Source organism: Rhinopithecus bieti, unplaced genomic scaffold (assembly GCF_001698545.2).
Source record: "Rhinopithecus bieti isolate Rb0 unplaced genomic scaffold, ASM169854v2 scaffold_18624, whole genome shotgun sequence".
Classification (NCBI taxonomy): Eukaryota; Metazoa; Chordata; class Mammalia; order Primates; family Cercopithecidae; genus Rhinopithecus; species Rhinopithecus bieti.
The window spans coordinates 1,896,031-1,909,956 of NW_016809607.1; the positions used below are offsets into that span (position 1 = coordinate 1,896,031).

General features: G+C 42.7%; 2 protein-coding genes across 2 annotated transcripts in view; one reads left to right on the top strand and one right to left on the bottom strand.

Moving 5' to 3' along the window:
* Positions 1-5,873, bottom strand: part of USP45 (ubiquitin specific peptidase 45) — a 79,705-nt gene extending 73,832 nt beyond the window's left edge. Inside the window, 2 exon segments of the mRNA XM_017889827.1 lie at positions 144-262; positions 5,702-5,873. Of these exon segments, the coding sequence (XP_017745316.1) occupies positions 144-243 (100 nt within the window). The 5' untranslated portion in view covers positions 244-262; positions 5,702-5,873.
* A 5,322-nt stretch (positions 5,874-11,195) lies between these two features.
* Positions 11,196-13,926, top strand: part of LOC108540687 (thiosulfate sulfurtransferase like domain containing 3) — a 50,198-nt gene continuing 47,467 nt past the window's right edge. The window contains exon 1 of the mRNA XM_017889831.1: positions 11,196-11,421. Coding sequence (XP_017745320.1) covers positions 11,349-11,421 — 73 coding nt within the window. The 5' untranslated portion in view covers positions 11,196-11,348. The remainder of the gene's footprint in view (positions 11,422-13,926) is intronic.

The window sequence follows — 13,926 nt, forward strand, 5'->3', positions numbered from 1 at the left end:
AAAAAAAAAAAAAAAAAAAAAAAAAAAAAAAAAAAAAATTCATGTACAAGTTGATCCTCAGAATTCAAACCCATGTTGTTGAGGGTCAACTGCATTGTTATTTCTTCTCAACACTATTTGGGATGCCAAATATCACAATTTACCAGCAATATCATCTGAAGAGTCTTCTTCATGAGGTACAGTAGGCCTTTTACTTCTTTTGGCTTTCTCAGGTAAAGCTTTACTTGGATCTTTCACCCGCATCTGTTATTTACTGAAGGGACTGAGGGAAAAAAATTCATACATTTGAGTCTTCAAAATTAAAATTTTATATTTTATGTAATGCATATCAAAATTGAAATGACTTCAATTTTAACCGGTCTGGGATATTAACAGAGGAAGAAGAAGGGAACATCAGTTGAAATGAAATAAATCTTTGTTAAATCAGTATACACATGATATATTCCACTGGCTTTTGCCAACTATACTGTTACGGACTAAATGTTTGTGTCCCCACCCCAAATTCATATGTTGACATCTAATCGCCAAAGCGATGGTACTTGAAGGTGAAGCCTTTGCGAGGTAATTAGGTCATGTAGGTGGAGCCCTCATGAATGAGACTGGCCTCTTATAATAAAAGCTACCTTTGTATCCACATGAGGATATACAGAGAAGATGGCGAAGATGGCCATCTATAAACCAGGAAGAAGGCCCTCACCAGATACTAGATTTGCCAGCACCTTGACCCTGGACTTCCCCGCTCCCCGTACTGTGAGATATAAGTCTGTGTTGTTTAAACCACCCAGCCTATAATAATTTGCTATAGCGGGCTGAACCAAGACACAGCCCCTAAATATAAGACGTCCAGGTGAATGATCAAAACTAAAGTTTTCATCAACGGAGTAAGCGTTGCTTCTGGATAATGAGTTCTCTTCACCCTTTCCTCCCTTCTGCTAGCAAGTAAATAGTAGGAGCTGGATGAGCCATACTGGATCAAAAATGGAAGCTGTAAGCCAAGCACAGTAAAGTCACTCTACCTGTGCTGTACGACTAGCACCAGAATATTAAGAGAAAATTAAATTTCTATCTTTTTTTTTTTTTTTTTTGAGACGGAGTCTCGCTCTGTCACCCAGGCTGGAGTGCGGTGGCGCAATCTCGGCTCACTGCAAGCTCCGCCTCCCAGGTTCACGCCATTCTCCTGCCTCAGCCTCCCGAGTAGCTGGGACCACAGGCTGGACTACGGGCGCCCGCCACCTCGCCCGGCTAATTTTTTTTTTTTTTTGTATATTTAGTAGAGGCGGGGTTTCACCGTGTTAGCCAAATGGTCTCCATCTCCTGACCTCGTGATCCGCCCGCCTCGGCCTCCCAAAGTGCTGGGATTACAGCCATGAGACCACGCCTGGCCAATTTCTATCTTTTTAAGCTACCACATTCTGGGGGGGGTTCACTCTAGCTTTTTATGATGAAAAATTTTAAACATCTACAAAAGTTAAAAGAACAGTATAATGAACACTCATATACTATTTAGATTCCACATTTATTAATTATTATTATTATTTTAGAGACAGATCTCGGCTTACTGCAACCTCCACCTCCTGGGTTCAAGCAATTCTCCTGCCTCAGCCTCCCTAGAGTAGCTGGGATTACGCTTGGCGCATGCCACCAGGCCTGGCTAATTTTTTTTGTATTTTTAGTAGAGACGGGGTTTCACCCTGTTAGCCAGAATGGTCTGGATCTCCTGACCTCGTGATTCACCCACCTCCGCCTCCCAAAGCGCTGGGATTACAGGCATGAGCCACTGCGCCCGGCTATTATTTTTTTGAGACAGAGTCTCACTCCAATTGCCCAGGCTGGAGTGCAGTGGCCTGATTTCAGCTCACCGCAGCCTTGACCTCCCCAGGCTCAGGTGATTCTCCCACCTCAGCCTCCCAAATAGCTGGGACTACAAGTGCACACCACCACGTCCAGATAATTTTTTTGTATTTTTTAGTAGAGATGGGATTTCCCCATGTTGCCCAGGCTGGTCTTGAACTCCTCGGCTCAAGCAATCCACATGCCTTGGCTTCCCAAACTGCTGGGATTACAGGTATGAAGCATGGTGCCCCACCAATTCCACACCTATTAACAATTTGCTATGTTTGTTTTTATCTAAATATCAATATGTGTGTATACAGAGACACATATGTGTGCATTATATATATATATTTGTTGTTGTTGAACTGTTTGAAAGTTGTACAGATCTTGACAGTTCATCCCTAAATACTTCAGCATGTATCTCTTAAAAATAAGTACAGTCTCCTATATAACAATGTAATCATATCTAAGAAAATTAATAATTTTCTAATATCATCTCATTTTCCATCATATTCTAATTTCCTTATTTGGCCCTAAATTGTCTTCTATAGCTGGTTTTTTGAAAAAGATCCTATCAAGGTTTGCACTTTATATTGGTTGTGTCTCTTTAGTATCTTTTAATCTATTAACAGAACAGTTCTTCAACCTTTTACTTGCCTAAGACTTTAGCTTTTTAAAGAGATCAGGCCAGTGCATGAGTCACCTTGAGGGTCTTGTTAAAATGAAAGTTCTGATTGAACAAGTCTGGCACAAGACCTGAGATTCTACCTATCTAAAAAGCTTAAAACTGAAGCCACTGCTGGGGGCCCACAGAATACTCTTTCAACAGCAAAGTTGTATAATGTCTCACATTGCATTTGTCTCTTTCTTCATGGTATTATTTACCTCTATCCCTTACATTTCTTAAAAATTCAGTTAATTATAAAAGATTTTAGATACAAGCTAAGCATTTTTTAAAACCACTATATTTTGGAGTCTCTGTTAGAGTAGCTTAGCCTACCTATTACTCTCCTGCCTGGTAGCTAAGCAACATTGCAATTTTCATGGTTGCTGACTTACTTTTCAATGATCAAAGTAATGAATCTTTCAATTCAGTACTAAATTCCAAACCTTGATTTATTCATTCCATATTTCACAATAAGGGAGCTTTCAAGTTTACCATTAAGTCCAACGGTCATCACTACTGAACTAAGTTGCAATAAATTAAGGGCTTCGGGGTTAGGACCATGTAAAAAGCCTCTGAGTTCCTTGAGCACTTCATCTCTACCTTCTCCCTCCAAACTTCCTCATCTTCTCTCCCCTCCAGTTCCACCTTATAAAATCACTAATTTACGTATCCCCTTCTCTGATCGTAACTTCCCAGTTCTTCCAGCTTGCCTGATCAGCCACTCATAATTTCCTATAGTGTCCAGGCTGACAAGAGGCTGCATCTCAAGTCCTTCCATGACCCTTACAGAAGGGTAGGGAGAAGCGGAAATGGCTAATGGAGAGCTGCTTCCTAAAGCAAGTCACATGGCACATTTAACTTCAAGTAGACATGGAGAGGGGTTGCCCATGTACAAAGAGTGCAACATTACATGTACCCAAAAAGAGGTGAACTGGAATACTTGTGCAGAGCCTTAAGGACGACATCACCTCTCTGGCAGAACCCAATCCTAGATGAACCCAATTAATCATTTTCTCCATGTTGGGAGAAAGTCTCTTAAGAAAGGAGACTAGGTCCATTATTACTCACTACACCTTCTGGTAAACCTACATACTATCCACAAAGCCACTTCAAATCTTCTTCACTTTCCTTAAACCTCTAACCCCTCCATCTCCCCACTAACTTATCAAAAACTGATCTAGTCGTTCACTAAGGGAAGAGAGACATAAGCAGATGGCAAATTTGATCTTTCTATTCCCAAATTTACAAACCTACCTCCATCAATTTAAATTTGATGTCCTGAAAAGAGATAGGTATAACTAATAAAATACAGAGAAAATGGTCTATGAGAAACTGGTTATATTTTCCCGCCGTGATACAGATAAGCTCTTGATAAAGATGAGCATTAACACAGATAATGCTAGCAAAATAATAAACAAAACCAGGCATTTGACCTACATACTGTAAGCAACCTGTGCCTTTTTTCAAAAACACTGACTCAAACTTAACTTGGTAATGTAGAGGCAATTTCTGATGATTTTTCTGCTATATGTAATATGTCTAAACAGACAGAATCATTTGGTACAGTAACCCAGGATTCGGCAATCATGTATCTGCAGTTTTCCAATTTCCATTTAAGGCAAAAGGACAAATTTAAAAGTCCAATTATTAGAGCTTCCAATACTTTACATCATCAAAATTGTGTCTGGGCACTGGAGACTGGGAAGGATGGGAGTGGGGTGAGGAATGAGAAATTACTTAATGGAAACAATGTACATTATTCAGGTGATGGTTACACTAAAAGCCCAGTACCACTAGGAAAGAGATCCTGTAACAAAACTGCACTTACATCCCTTACCTTTATACAAATTTACATAACTGTGGCTCTGGATCTCCGTGATCTCCCCCACATTTAGAGTTTTGATAGGATGCACGGGACTCAACATATAATTGTATTCATGGCTGACATTTATTACACAATGCAGTATGGATATACAGGCTCATCACAATAGAAAAAGACACAAGTGGAGTCTGAAGGAATCACGTGTAGGCTCCTTATGTGGTCTCCCTCCCAAGAGGGGTCAAACAAAACACACCCTTCCTCAACCAATGAAAATACAGCAACACGTATGCAATGCTTCCGCGCAGGGAAGCCCATCAGAGACTTGGTGTCCCGGATTTTTACAGAAGCTGGTAATTTCGGCGTAAAACGTAACTGTTCAGCACAAACCCAAAAATCTAAGTTCCCAGATGCCAAACAAGCACCAACATTGCAAGCAGTCCTTTCTAAAGATAGCAGTCTCAGGCCTGCTATGTTAACTCTTTTTAGCACAAATATGTTCTGGCCATTTTTCTCATGCGGTTTTCCAAACAATAAACTTTACAGTTTTCAACTTCACCATCACTTAACACCTGTCTTTTCTCTAAAGTAGGATGTGCAACCAAGTTGTTTAGAAAGCTGTTTTAAACAGGCTATGCAAAAGCCCATATCCTTAAGAAAAGTCCTTTTTTCCCACTCTTGGGCAATTATTTATGGGGGTTGGAAAGAGAAGAAAAAAACACTATCTCCTTTTATATACCAAGGTCAAAAAGATGAGCAGCATCTTATGGTTTGCTGTGTATCACGCTCAGTTCTAAGCACTTCACAGATATTAACCCACTCAACCCTCACAGCCACCTTAGGAGGTAAGTTGCTATTATTTTCCCGCATTTTACACTTGAAACTGAGAAAGAGAGGTTGACTTGCAAAGGTCCCAGAGCCAGTAAGTGGTGGATGGAGATGCGGACCCAAGCAGTCCGGCTCCGGAGCTCCTAATACACGACGCTTCCAGAAAGTCGGGGTTAGACACGCTTCCTCCGGTCACCAACACACACACTCCGAGGATGTGAAGAGAAATGCGCCGCGAGGAGGCGGACGGAAGGGTGTGGGGCCACCGCACGCCCAGGTCACCAGGGGACTCGGGCGCCTCCCAAGCGGCCCCTCGCCAGCCCTGACGCCTAGGGCTTCTCCCGCAGCCGCAGGGACCCGAAGCCGGCAGAGCTGAGCTCACACGGCCCTGGGTGACCGCCCGGCGCCCCCAGGGATCGGGAAGCCGAGGGGGGTGGGGAGCCTCTCTTCCAGCCTCGCCCACCCACAAGGGAGTCAAGGTCGCCGAAGCGAAGACCGAGAAACTGCGGCGACCACACAGCCGCTGCGACCACAGCTCCGCGTCCCCAACTCACCCCGCCCGTTCGGGCCGCCGAGTCTACAACCTGGGGAGACTGCGCCTGCGCGCCCGCCAGGCGCCCGGCAGAGGTGGGGCCTCGTCCGCCCACCCCCAGCCTGGCCCGGGAAGGTTCCAGGCGGCGCGCGCCGGGCCTGGGAGCGCGGGGAGGGGTGGAAGGGCGGGGCCGGCTTGCGTGGCGCCTGCGTTCTGCATGTCCTCAGAGCCCGGAGAGTCCCTGGTAATCTTACAGTAATAGCTACCGACTAGCAATTTATTGGGATCCTGGGCCAGCGTGCGCACCTCGGATGTTCCAGGAGTCCGGCTTAAGTTCCACTTGTTGCTGGGCGCCTTCTGAAACAAACTCCGATTTCCCTCCGTTACCCTCCTCTGGACTCTTTTTTTTTTTTTTTTTTTTTTTGAGACAGAGTCTCGCTTTGTCGCCCAGGCTGGAGTGCAGTGGCCGGATCTCAGCTCACTGCAAGCTTGCCTCCCGGGTTTACGCCCTTCTCCCGCCTCAGCCTCCCGAGTAGCTGGGACTACAGGCGCCCGCCACGTCGCCCGGCTAGTTTTTTGTATTTTTTTAGTAGAGACGGGGTTTCACCGTGTTAGCCAGGATGGTCTCGATCTCCTGACCTCGTGATCCGCCCGTCTCGGCCTCCCAAAGTGCTGGGATTACAGGCTTGAGCCACCGCGCCCGGCCCCCTCCTCTGGACTCTTAAAGTCACGTCTAACATTCGTCATATATTACTGTGCTTTTCTTCGCCATTGCTGTTGTCTTACCTGTCCTCTCTTCCTAACTAGATGGTACATTTCTTCAAATACACCTATACCTCCTCAAAGCCCAGTTATCTATTAAAGTGGCCAGCACAGTGCATGTTTAGTAAAAGTAGTTGGTTTGAAAATATTTTGTTTGAATCATGGATATTGCAAATGCCAACAGTGGTTATGGATAGGTTCTAAAAGTCTCCTGATCTTTCACAACTCTTCAGCCAAGGGACAGATGTGGCTTTAAGGATAAGACTATTGGCGTAGAAATCAGAAGATACCAGAGTTAAAATTTTAAATACTAAATTTTGCTTTAAAAACTCTTTTTTTATAACAGTATTTACCTGTGGAGAATTTGGCAAAGAAGGTTGGTATTTGCTTATATCGTACTTACAAGGACCATTCATTTAACAAATATAATTGAGCACAGATATGCCAGGTGCTGTTATAGGTATAGAGGTACACTATCATTTGGGGGGTTAGGATAATTTTTTTCCCTAGGGAAAAAGAAAATATTCCTCAAATAAGAATAGGTTGTGTGGTGTAATTTTGAAGGCAAAAGTGTCTACTTCATAAATCAAAAGCTTTCATATATTTTATCATTGAATTTGATCTAGAACTTGGAGGAATTAAGAACAAGCAAACTTGAGTAAATCTAAATACATTTTTGCATCTTAATTGTGTCACTGTAAAAAGATTTTTTTAAAATGTATTATATGCTTGGAAAACCCAAGTTTTTTATGATTGATTTTTAAAGGGATTTGAATAGAATTATGAAAATTTTAGGGTTATTTGGCTTCATAAGAAAAAATTTAGAAATTATCAAATTACGCAGCACAATACTTAAATTTTGGGAAACGACAATTTCAATATTGATTTCCAGTGGAAGTGTAGCCTTAGCATAACGCAAAACTCCCAGAGATTTCAACCCTTTGTTTTGTTCAAACTTGGCATTAAAATTAAAGAAAATTCTTGTAAAACAACTTTAAGTTTTTTATTCGATGTCTATTTTATCTTTTCATTAATTGAATGTAAAAATTTTACGTACTTGATGGATTAGTCAAAGAAAGGAAATTATTTTTAAATGTTAGTACAGTAAGTATGTTTTAGTGCTATTACAATGACGTTATAAGAAAACATCAAATAAAATATAGATTACCTTAAGATTATCTAACCATGTATTTTCCAAATAATGCTAAATATCTTAAATTTACCGTCATGTTCTGTTTGGAAATATGTGGAATACTTTGTTAAGATGTAGGCTATATATATTCCTCTTATATTTCTATCAAGTGTATTTTTTTCATTTTTTTCTTTTTTTGAGACAGATTCTCTCTCTGTTGTCCAGGCTGGAGTGCAGTGGCATGGTTTTGGTTCACTGCAACCTCCACCTCCTGGGTTCAAGCAATTCTGCCTCAGCCTCCCTAGTAGCTGGGATTACAAACGCCTGCCACCACGCCTAGCTAATTTTTTTTTTTTGTATTTTAGTAGAGACAAGGTTTCATCATGTTGGCCAGGCTGGTCTTGAACTCCTGACCTCAAGCAATACATTTGCCTCGGCCTCCCGAAGTTCTGGGATTACAGGCGTGAGCCACTGCGCCCAGCTCCTTTTTATCAAACACCAAATTGAACCAGATATCAAGTATATTTAAGATACACTCTTTATTGTCAAAGTAATGCCTGCTAGTTTCTCATCTTCCTCCCCTCCTTCCCACACTCCCATTTCCTCCTCTGTTTGCTGTTTTCTGATATATAGTTTTAGGCACTGTCTTTGTGTGTACACCATGCATTTGTACCATGTTTTTATGTGACTGCCTTTATGCTAAAAGATAACACAGCTTAGATTACAGTCTACATTCTCTTCTATTACTTGAATTTTTCACTTAACAGTATATGGCAGACATATTTTCATATTAACCTCATTTTTTTTTTTTTTTTTTGAGACAGAGTCTTGCTCTGTCACCCAGGCTAGAATACAGTGGCACGATCTCGGCTCACTGCAACCTCTGCCTCCCGGGTGCAAGCGATTCTCCTGCCTCAGCATCCCGAGTAGCTGGGGCAATGGGCATGTGCTGCCACACTCGGCTAATTTTTGTATTTTTAGTAGAGACAGGGTTTCACCATGTTCGCCAGTCTGGTCTTGAACTCCTGACCTCAGGTGATCTGCCTGCCTCGGCCTCCCAAAGTGCTGGGATTACAGGCGTGAACTACCGTGCTGGGCCATATTAGTCTCATTTTTTTGACCAGTTGCTTAAGTCTCTTGTGAATGAATGTATCTATTTTTTCATCAGTCTCTTGTTAGTGTACATTTGTCTTTGCTTATTAACGCAAATATTCTCAGTAAATAAACTATTCACTGTAGAAATGCGGAGTCAACAGATGTTCATTTAAAGTTTTGATAGAAATTCTTAAAAAAACAGACTCACATGAAAGGCCATATATTTCCCAATTTTTCATTTTATTATGTTAGTCTATTATATGGGGACTTAAAGTTGATTTTAAAAGAAATGGGTGTGAAATGACTTTATTGGTCAAAATAAAAGAAAATGGGAAAATCCCAAGTCTCTTAAAAATTGTCTTCTTTCTGCCAGGTGTGGTGGCTCATGCCTGTAATCCCAGCACTTTGAGAGGCCGAGGCGGGTGGATCACTTGAGATCAGGAGTTCAAGACCAGCCTGGCCAACATGGTGAAACCCCGTCTCTACTAAAAACATAAAAATTAGCCAGGTGTGGTGGCTACTGGGGAGGCTGAGGCAGGAGAATCGCTTGAACTGGGAGCCAGAGGTTGCAGTGAGCTGAGATCGTGTCAGCGTACTCCAGCCTGGGCAACGGAGTGAGACTCTGCCTCAAAAAAAAAAAAAAAAAAAGTCTTCTTTCCAATTCTTTCCAATAGCCTTTCACTAACACATGAGTAACAACAAAAAATTAAATTAGTTGTTTGGGAATTAATGATTCATATCAACTCAGCACTAGTAAATCTTTTTCAGAAAAGTTAACCTATTTCTCCCCCTCTTATCCCATTTTAAGTCTTGCTTGAGTTATTCTTTAACAATGATGGAATAACTTGGACACAATGATCAAGATCACTAGGAACAACAATCAAGAATCTCTTTTGACAAGATCTTTTTGCTGCAAGGACTCTTAAATAAACTAAGTTTAGCAGTGTGCTATATATGGAAAGACATACTTGTCTCCTCAGAAAAAAAGTCCTACGTAAAAATATTTTTAAAATAATAATTAGTCATGAGCCCTAAAAGAATAAGTGTTTAGTATTACTTCTCCTGCAAAAGCAGAAATCAGGTTAAATATGATTCACTGAGGCCAAGTACATTGTTTCCCTATCTTGTGTTCATACTACCTGTGATTTATGATGTATATTTAGAATGGGGATGTCACAGAGACTATATGAATCTACAGTATATAGTGATATCTTAGTTCAAAGTGAATCCACAAAGTAAATTACACAGAGACTATGATTAAGCTCCAAATTATTTGGAAAATAATTATAAATGATGTCATTGGTCTAGAAATCTGAAATGGCTTATAGCTTATTAAATTATTAATAACTGAATTTTAAAAATGCTTAATGAAATGATTCCTTGGACAGACACTTTAATAATGCCATTTAAACATGAATATTTTAATTTTTTTTTGAGATGGGGTCTCACTAAGTCACCCAGGCTGATCATAGTGCACTATAGCCTCATACTCCTGAGCTCAGGTACTCTCCTGCCTTAGCCTGCTGGTAACTGGGACTACAGGTTGGTGCCACAGCACCTGGCCAAATATTTTAATTTTTAACTGTAAATCTATTTGCAGTTAAATATAGCTTTTATTATGCTTGGGAACCAACCTGAGAATAAATAAAAAATAAGATAATGAGAAACTTTGTGTGGTAGGCTTAATAATGACCTCCTGCCCCAAAGATGTTCGTGTTCTACAAACCTGAAACTTGTGAATATGTTACCTTAACTGGCAAAAGGGACTTCGAAGATGTGATTAAACTAAGTGTCTTGGGTTGAGAAGATTATCATGGATTATCTCTGTGGTCTGAATGTAAAGGTCCTTATAAAAGAGAGGCAGCAGAGTCAGAGGAAGAGAGGGAGATGTGATAACAGAAGCAGGAGTCAGAATCAGGGATTTGAAGCTCAAAGCTGTTGGCTTTGAAGATGGAGGAGGAGGCCATGAGAGCCAAGGAATGCAGGCAACCACTATAAGATAGAAAAGACAAGTCAAGAAATTCTACTCTGGAGCTCAGAAGAAACACAGGCTTGCTGACACTTTGATTTTAGCCAAGTGAGACTTCTAATCTACAGAACTGTAGATAATAAACTTGTGTTGTTTTAAGCTAGTAAATTTGGGGTAATTTGTTACGGTAGCAATAGGAAACTGACACATATTATACAATAGTTGGATGTAACCCTGACAAACCTATAGTCAAATATCATCAGTTCGTGGAGGAACGATGACAATATGACCTTATTTTAATGCCTACATCAGTTGAACCAGCTATTAGAGTTAAGAACAATTCTTAGAAAAGTTATCCATGTAGTCAGTCTGTTTTAAACAAATCCAATGTATGAAAATCATGTTATTAAGGTAAATTGGAAAAGTTTATTTACTTTAAATCTTAAATAATGTGTCACATTTTCTGCTTTCTATTTTTAAACTTTGTGTCTCCTAAAAAATAATAAAAGCAAAAAAAGTAAGCATAACCTTTACTTTCTTTCCAAATGCCTTTAAGTTTTAAAGCAGTAATTACACCTTGCGTCACTACCCGGTTCGGCCGGTGCCTGGCTGGAGGGCGCCGGAGAGCCTGGAGCAGCGCGCCCGGAGGCGGGAGCAGGAGGAGGAAGAGGAGCGGGAGGTGGTCAGTAGCGCGGCGGCCGCCAGCCGGCAATGGTGCTAACCTGGTTGCTGCTCCGGGCTGAGCGCAGGGCTGTCCTCGGGTCCGCGGAGGCTGCGCTCTGCGGTGAGCTTGGTGGTCACTGGGAAAAGGGAGAGGGCCTAACTTTGGATTTCAGGCAAGGGTTAACATTGGTGGGGGTGCTCGCTTCTTTAGACTTCCAGTTAAAAGTCAGACCCATCACTCTTGGCACCTGGGAATGTAACACCCACTAGCAGTTCTTGTTCGAAGATCTCGGGCTACCCGAACCTGTGGGCGCCCTGGGGAAGCAGGGACAGAAGTAAACATTGCTCCAGCCGGGTCGTATGGGGAGGGCGTTTATATTGGTAGTGGTGCTTGACTGAGCAATACATGAAGGCCAATTTTGCAACTCAGGAGCGAGCAAGATGGCCAGTCCCTGCCCGCGAGAGTCGTAATGCCGAGCCCAGCCTTGCGAGTTACATTTGTGACCCGCTAGAGAGCAGCGCTTCGCGCTTCATGAAACAGCCACCTAGAACTATAACGTGTTAGAACTATAAAAATACCACCCCTCATTTTACCGATGAGCCAGCAGAAGCCAGAGAAGTGAAGGTGGTTACCGGAGGCGTTGGGTCTAGAACTCGAAGCGGTCCCTTCTTTTCGCTTTGCATGCTGCCTCTCCAGCACCAACTTTTATCTGTGGATGCAGCTACAGGGACCCAGCATTAACACAGCTTCCCCCCAGCCCCACCTATCTATTTTAACTGTTGGTAAGTCCTCTGTGGTTTAAGAGGTGCTTTTGTATGCAATTTTTTTTTTCTTTTCTTCCTCTCCCTCTCACTCTCTCTCTCCTTTTCTTTTGTTTTGTTTTTGTAGAGATAGGGTTTTAACTGTGTTTCTCAGACTGGTCTTGAACTCCTGGCCTCAAGTGATCCTCCTGCCTTGGCCTCCCACAGTGTTGGAATTACAGGTGTGAGCTACTGCTCCTGGCCACAGACTGTTTCCTTTCACCTTTATTAAAGAATCATTTGGTGGGGCGCGGTGGCTTTTGCCTGTAATCCTAGCACTGGGAGGCTGAGCTTTTTGAGCTCAGAAGTTCAAGACCAGCCTGGCCAACATGGTGAAACCCTGTCTGTAGAAAAAATTAGCTACTTATGGTGGCACACACCTGTAGTCCCAGCTACTTGGGGGGGCTGAGGCAGGAGGATCACTTGAGCCCAGGAGGTCGAGGCTGCAGTGAGCTGAGATCACATCACTGCACTCCACCCCAGGTGACAAAGTGAGACCCTGTCTTAAAAAAAAAAAAAAAAAGAGAATCATTTATTGAGCTCTGGGACTGGCGTAGTGGCTCACACCTATAATCTCGGCATTTTGGGAAGCCAAGGCAGGAGGACTGCTTGAGCCCAGGGATTCAAGACCAGCCTGGGCAACATAGTGATACCCCATCTCTACTGAAAAAGAAAGAAAGAAAAAAAAAACCAGCATGGTAGCACACACATGTAGTCCTGGCTACTGGTGAGGCTTAGGTGGGAGAACTTAACTCAAGTCTGGGAGGTCTAGGATTCAGTGTGTCACGATTGCATCACTGCACTCCAGCCTGGGCCACAGAGCAAGACTCTGTCTCAAACATGAAAAATCAACCATTTATTGAGCTCCTAAACTGCCAGGCTTCCTGCTGATGATACGGCCTCTGTAGCTCAGTTCACCCATTTTTAGGGAAGGCAGACACAATCACCACACACAGCCCAGTCAAGTGACATTGCAGTGGAAAGAACAACTGACTCTGAGTTCTAGAAAGTATTGGAAAAAGGTACCTTTTTCTTTTTTTTTTTGAGACGGAGTCTTGCTCTGTCACCCAGGCTGGAGTGCAGTGGCCAGATCTCAGCTCACTGCAAGCTCCGCCTCCCGGGTTTAGGCCATTCTCCTGCCTCAGCCTCCCGAGTAGCTGGGATTACAGGCGCCCGCCACCTCACCCAGCTAGTTTTTTGTATTTTTTTTTTAGTAGAGACGGGGTTTCACCATGTTAGCCAGGATGGTCTCGATCTCCTGACCTCATGATCCGCCCATCTCAGCCTTCCAAAGTGCTGGGATTACAGGCTTGAGCCACCGTGCCCGGCCAAAAAAGGTACCTTTTTCATTTAAATAATTATGCTGTAATACAAAAATTAGCCAAGCTCTTGTAGTCCCAGCTACTAAGGAGGCTTAGGTGGAAGGATTACTTGAGCCTGGGAGATCATGCCACTTCACTTCAGTCCGGTCGCCAGAGTGAGACCCTGCCTCAAAATAAATAAATAACATATAAAATTATGCTAGTGGTTGGGCACAGTGGCTCACGCCTGTAATCCCAGCACTTTGGGAGGCCGAGGTGGGTGGATCACCTTATGTCAGGAGGTTCAAGACCAGCGTGGCCAACATGGTGAAACCCTACCACTACTAAAAATACAAAAATTAGCCAGGTGTGGTAGCACGTGCCTGTAATCCCAGTTACTCGGGAGGCTGAGGCAGGAGAATTGCTTGAACCTGGGAGGTAGAGGTTGCAGTGAGCCGAGATCGCACTGTTGTACTCCAGCCTGGGTGACAGAAGAAGACACCATCTAAAAAAAAAAAAAAAAA